This window comes from Dermacentor silvarum, unplaced genomic scaffold (assembly GCF_013339745.2).
Source record: "Dermacentor silvarum isolate Dsil-2018 unplaced genomic scaffold, BIME_Dsil_1.4 Seq5094, whole genome shotgun sequence".
Classification (NCBI taxonomy): Eukaryota; Metazoa; Arthropoda; class Arachnida; order Ixodida; family Ixodidae; genus Dermacentor; species Dermacentor silvarum.
The window spans coordinates 6,538-13,368 of NW_023606349.1; the positions used below are offsets into that span (position 1 = coordinate 6,538).

Consider the following 6,831-nt stretch of genomic DNA (forward strand, 5'->3'; position numbering starts at 1 on the left):
ACTTACCTCGTCCAATTTTGCTGAAACAGCCAATCAGCGTGCATCTGAAGGTGAAAAGCGAAATATAGCCAAAGTGGAATGTTTCAGAATACGTCCCCAGTTATGCTTCGGCCACGTGCTCCTCTGTTCGCGTTTCATTTGACGCTAATAGTACTTTTCGATCACCTTCTGTCGGTCAGGAGGCTCGCTCATCATTGCATTCCGCGCTTTCACAAGCGAAACAAAACAATGCACGCCGCGAATATGATACGCGCGAACTTCTCGCTCACGTGGAATGAGCTGATCCGAACTGAGGCGCTGCACACCGACCGCATCTAAACTCCCTATATTGACCCTTTTCCCGGCGCTCCCATGGGCACTGCCATGTTTAATCATGTCGTGACGCGTCCATTGCTTGCCTCGGCTGCCTCCGTGTTTACAATGCAAGTGCGTGACACCGGTGCGGCACAGCAAACCTGTGTTTCGACGCATATCGTAGGCGGTGACTATGTGGACGACACGAAGCTTTGGCCCCAGCTTTAGAGGACATGTAGGTGCTTTCAGAGCCCAATACGCCTTGTCGAAATGGCGCGAGCAGCGTATAGGGTGCTTGTACTAAAAGCGGGGCTAGAAATGTATTCCAACCTGTCCAAATTTTCCGCTTATGAATTAAATCAGTATCATTGTGCTCGTTCTTTATTTGGCAAACATTTTGAAGCAGTGGCTTGTCATGTTGCTGACTCAGTAAAGTTCCTCGGTGCTGCCACTATTTGATTGTTTATTTTCAGCCTAATCGCTCGTGGGTGTGCTCTGCTGCGATAGGTTTGTTCTTGCGGTGCACAAAGCTTGGAATGCAAATGTTCTGTACTTTGTGGTAGCTTGTAGCAAAGGCGTATTATCGCTAGTCCCTCGCTTACTCTCTGGACTGTCACGAAACATTCAGCTTCCAACATTCGTGTCTTGTCAGTGCAGTCGCCGTCACTCATGCTTCGGCACATTGATTCAAGTGTGCGCCCATTCACTTATTATTGATACGTTGGCTGTAGGGCTGTTGTAAGTTTGCGTGCGAGTAGGATTGGATCTGTGTAGATAACGTGCGAGAAACTTACTATGCCAGTAAGTGGTGTTACTTTTGTAACGAGCAGTACTCATTCTCAAGTGCCGACGTTGCGGAGTTCGTCCTTTCTTTGGAGGTTAGCTATACAGTGCTGGTGGATGAATGATCTTTTTTATCCTCGAGGAAAGCCAGCATCGCAAAGGGTCCGTAACACAGGCACTCCTTATGTAGTAGCGGCAACACAGGTTGATTCCATTATTTAATATGCAAATCAATACTTTTGCAGCTAACTACCGCGCACGTCTTCCCTTTATTGTTACACATTTTGCAGCATGAATTGGGCACAGTGCACTGGCGAACACCCACTGGCATTTCCGACAGCTGATCGAACAGTAGCAGGGCAGAAGCAGTAGTGGTTTCGTATTCGTGCGCATTCCCTGAGGCAACGTATGGCGCCCCGCCGAAGGCGCCATCTCATTCCTCTAGAGCGAACCGCTCCGAGAAAAGGGTCAATAGAAAAGTACCGCTACGGTGTCTAGAACGGCGGCGGCGGAGTGTTGCAAGCAATCATGACAGCAGCGGCGGCGCTGCAGTCGACAGCAAGATCGCTCCCCGGGCGCGGAAGCACGGCGGTTGGTGCCGCGGGTTTCGAAGCGGGCGTTTCTGTTCGCAATTAGCGGTCGCATATTTGACATAACTAGCGTTAAGCTAATGCATATCGTGCCTTGTTAGTAGAGGAGACAATAAATGAATAGCAGCTATACTCCGATGAGTGGTTAAGTGTTAAAATGCATTAGATTCGGGCACGTCACGGCCGGCACAAATATTTTTCACTCGGTAATTAGATTCGGGCACGTCACGGCCGGCACAAATATTTTTCACTCGTCTCGGTCGCACGCGTTCTACGTGCTTTCCCGAATCGTCGGGAGTGACAAAAGAATGATTTCAGCTAATGCGAAGAAGATTATGCTAGTGGTGTGGGTAAAAAAAAAAGCTTGCACCGATTTCTAGGCTCGCAGTGAAGAGCTCCTTAGGTCATATTACTGCGACGCACTGCATCCTGCTCGTGAAATTGGTTAATACCAATATATGATGCTTTAGAAATCATTCCACATACGAGTTAAGTAAACAAACTTATTTTAGTCGCTAGTGAACTAGAACGGCGGGGACATGAAGAATACTCAAAAGGACGACATACAGTACTTGATTATATGATCAATTATACAGGGTGTCCCAACTATGATGCAACAAGATTTTAAAATATTCAAATGCCCCGTAGCTGTACAGAACCAAGGCAATGTTATTGCCGTCGCTTGTAAATACTCAGATTATTTTTGCATTCCCCCTAATGACATAATTAGTCTTCATTAATTAATCAACTTCTCAAATATTATAATTAGATGAAAAGTGTCAATGTGAAAATTGTATAGCAACTTGAAAAACTACCGATACAGCTTTGTGTAGCTCAATACGTGCTACATAAAAGTGCTTTTCCAAGCGTGAAAGAAGCACGCGAATACACGCAAAATTGCCGTGCGACTGGCCGCTCGAGGCACTTTGCATGTATTCGCTGGCTTCTTTCACGCTCGGAAAAACACTTTTATGTAGCACGTATTGAGCAAAAGAAAGTTGTATCGGTAGTTTATTAAGTTATATAATTTTCACATTGACCCTTGCCATCTAATTGTAATATTCGAGAAGTTGATTAATTAAGACTAATTATATAATTAAGCGGAATGCAAAAACTAATCGGAGTATCTACAAGCGACGGCAAACAACATTACCTTTGGTTCTGTCCAGCTACGGGGCATTAGGATATTTTAAAATCTTGTTGTATGATAGTTGGGACACCCTGTAGATGATTCAACTGGGGTTCGAAGTGCAGCTGGCATATCTTCTAAGTCCTTCTTTAAGGCCTTATATGCATGGGGCCCGAGCCGCTGCCACGCTTTAAGTGCCTCATCATCATCAGGCACCGAGAAAAGGGATGTTTTTTTTTTTTTTTTTTCGTTTGCTTTATTAGCAGAAACATAGCCTGTTGTGCAGCCTGGCGCAAAACAGTGCGTCTGTCGTTTCATGCGACTTGCCATGGCTTCTTACGGCATGGCAACGTGTAAAACTATTGTCACCACAAGGAGGTACAACTGCACAGCGTGAATGCAAACAGAAATTAGCCGTGGAGCTAAAAGAATCGAACATAACCATGGAAACCGAGCGCACTCGCTAGCTCCGGCAGCAGCCAAACTACAGCGGAGGCATCTTAGTGTCGACGCGCGCGCCACCACTCGGCGTCATGAATCACTGCAACACGCGCGGCGCTCTCCGACACCATAATGTTACAGCATAGAGTTTCTCACTACAACAGTGAGAAACTCTATGTGTTACAGTGCCTAGAATAAACTTTCTATATAGGCACTGTAATAATATCATCGAGGCGAGGCCCGCCCCGCCCCTACACGGATTTGTTGTGAAAACAGTCGCACCCTGGTGTCACTCGCTGCTCGTGCCGCAAAATATATGTTTTGGGGGAATGGTTTTCTTTCAAAAATAATAGTTCTTTAGCACGGATTGTGGGCCCAAAAGACTGAAAATAGGCGCAGGAGAAGGATAAAGTTGTTGTAAAAGTGACGAGCTTGCTGATATTCGCCACTACGCGTTTCAAGAGGACGCTCATAATCATCCATCCATCTAGGAGTCGCCACGTTTGCATTTCCGCACGCGCGTAGTCAATCCAATCCGTAAAACAACGCCAACAAAGCGTTCGCGTTCCATTTTGTTGTTTGCGTGTTCCGTAGCGTTGCTGTTGCGGAACAGAAAACTGAACCCCATCCGTCGTGCGTTTCAGCTATACGGAGTCCGTGACTCCCCTTGCGCGTCCAAGTAAGTGAGGACCACGTTGTGGACTATATTCAACCTTTTCCGGGCGAGAGTACACGACAATGCCCCCGCGAAAAAATACGGCGCGCCGCGGTCGACCATTCGCCAAGTTAGGAGATAGCGGCGATAGGACGGCGTCGCAGGACGACGTTCCCTCGGAAGCAGCGCACGTCGCTTCTTCCGAAGGCTCAGAGAAGCCTGGGCCCCAAGCTAAAAAGCCGGCTGTATCACCGCGCAAGGTGGCTGCGCCAAAGCCCGTCGCTGCCAAGCCTCGGACCGGCGCCATTGAACCGGCCGCTAAAAAGCGCGCCGTCGCCGCCAAGCCGGCAGCCGTAAACGAGGATAGTTCGGTACGAACTATCAGCGACGCTTCCGAGGCCGATGCGGAAGACGACGGGGCCTTCGAGGCGCTCGTTCTCGATGCGGACGACGACGAAGAGGTCCCTCCCGAGAACGCCGGGGACGGGGAGACCGGCGTTGAAGACGACTCGGCGTCCGCCCCTAACGAGGGAGGTGTTGCAGTGAGTGCCGACGAAAACGCCGAGGGAGAAGACGCGGGAGCGGGCGAAGCCGACGAGGCACCGGGCGACGACGCGGTCGACGAGGAAGGGAACGGCGACTACGCCGGCGAGCCTGAAGAAGGTGCCGAAGGTTGTCAAGGGGACGCCGAAGGTGCCGACTACGAAGGCGATGGTGACGCGGAAGTAAATCCTAACGAAGAAGGAGCAGTCGGTGAGGCGGACTATGCGGAGGGCGACGAGATGGGTGACGTCGAGCACCCGGCAGAGGACGGGTTGGAAGGTGACAACGCCCTGGATGAACATGCTCCGAACGATGCTCCGGAACCAAGCGCCGACGACGGAGTGGAGGCTCTCGAGAACGGCGTCTCTGCTGAGCCAGAACACGAAGAAGCGGGAGAAGATGTTGCTGCAGCGGCCACCGCAAGTGGCGACGGCGAAGGCGAGACGATCGTGCGCGATCTGGCGCCTTCCGAGCGCGACTTCGTGATGGCCGAGGTTGAAGAGATCAAAGACGAGCCTACTACCGAGGTGACCCGGTTGTGGGACCTGTGCCCCGACGTGGAGCTCGACGGTGCCGAGACCATCACGGCATCGGTTCACGAGACCATTCAGCGGTCGGTACGTCAGTTCATCGAGAGACTTCTGCGGGACGCCAAGGAGACGGGTACGGTTCCCGACGGTGCGAGCGCTGCTGCTAAGGTGAGAACAGCGTTGTCTAGATCTGGTTGCACTTCCGATAAGAGCATCTCAAAGGAAACAGGCAGAGCTTCACTGGGATCCCCGGCTAATTAGACTGACTCAATATCTAAAAACTATGAATTAAATGACCTGATCTCCAGGGCATTCATATTATCCAGTGGGGGGCAAGTGGTCTTATTTGCGCATAACTCTGGGATCCTATCTCGCGACCACTCACAAGTGCACTACTGCACCAAAAAAAAAAAAAAAAAAAAACCATTGGCATCGTAATGCGCCATGCTGTCAGTGCATTCATTGACTGTGGGGCAAAAGGAGCTTTGCCTGCCCACGAATTGACATTGATTTGCCCACCTTATGCAGTGTCTGCATAAGCTGTCTCTGCACACACCAAAAGTGATATGAACAAAGTAATTGGGAATGTAACCACATTTTGATCCATCCATGCTTGCTGAAGTTGAGGTTGCCTGCGTGATGTTTTGCTTTCAACAAGTGCTGCATGTGCTAGTTGGTGGCCTTGTGTGAGACACCAAGCTTAGGGTCCTTGTGCTATGTGAACAAGATAAAATGACGAGTGGTGCAGGGGTATACATATAAATTTAATCCAACACAAGCTGTCTGTCACCAACCGGATGCTGGGCCATGTGCAAGTGCAAATATCAAAGACCCACGAGTGTGGTTGTGGGTGTTGTGTAGCTGGACACGAAGACATGGGCGGGATCCCCAGCCGCATTCTGATGGGGTCGGGATGCCCATGCACCCGTGTACGTAGATTTAGGTGCTGCTTGTAGAACCCCAGGTTGTCGAACAAATATCTAGAGCCCATACAAGTCACTTTGTGCATTGCTCTAGAATGTTAAACCCTGTAACTTGATTGTGCTTCAAGCTCAGTCGTCTCATTTGTCCTTCTGTGGTGTCTTCATCGCGCAGGATGGGAAGCCACTGTACGGCTGCAACCTCTGCAACATTGAGATGGACCAGCCCGAGTTGTTTGACTGCCACGTGGAAAGCCAGCGCCACATCAAACGCCTCCGTTGGATGTACTTCATGGGCATGAACAGTAAGTGCCTTGTTGCTGTAGTTTTCTTAATGTTTGTTAGCTGATGCAAAACTATCGATAGCTGAGTCATTATCATACTGAAGATGGTAACAAAATGGCTAACAAGTGCTCTACCGATAATATAGGTTGATGCGATGTGCCACGTGTAAACACTGCAACATAAAATTTGTAACGTTTTCTGGTTGCTACTTGCAGCGAATTGGGTATTGGTGGCGGTCAGTTGTCAGAAAACTTCTGTTAATATTTTGGCTAATAATCCGCCTAATCGATCGCACTGTCAATAGTGAATTATCGCTGTGCTGTCAATTGTATTATAGATAGTACAACTAACAATGGTTTTTGTTTCACTATCAATAGTTCTATAGTGAAATATCATAATATTGATAGTGGTATCGTAGTAATACTATCAATCATATTTTTTACACTATCAGTAGTTTCAAAGGATATTGAATTTGCCAATAATTTTGCATCGTTGATTTATAATGCCACTCAGTTTTGTGATGTGTGAGACCCATTATGAAGAATAATATCCTAAGCAACTGCTAGACTTATACCCGTGCCACACGGGCACCGAAAATGGCATTCAGTAGTTAAGGCCTTGAGTTCCCGAATGACATTTTTTTCTGCGGAGCTGTCACACG

At 48.7% G+C, this 6,831-nt stretch overlaps 1 protein-coding gene across 1 annotated transcript; it reads left to right on the forward strand.

The window, feature by feature from the left end:
- Positions 1-3,784: 3,784 nt before the first annotated feature.
- Positions 3,785-6,190, forward strand: LOC119435182 (circumsporozoite protein-like; the record flags this gene model as incomplete). Its single annotated transcript, XM_037702108.2, has 2 exons — positions 3,785-5,133; positions 6,061-6,190. Coding segments are annotated over exons 1-2 (1,288 nt in total), but the record flags the coding sequence as incomplete, so codon positions are not given.
- Positions 6,191-6,831: the final 641 nt, after the last annotated feature.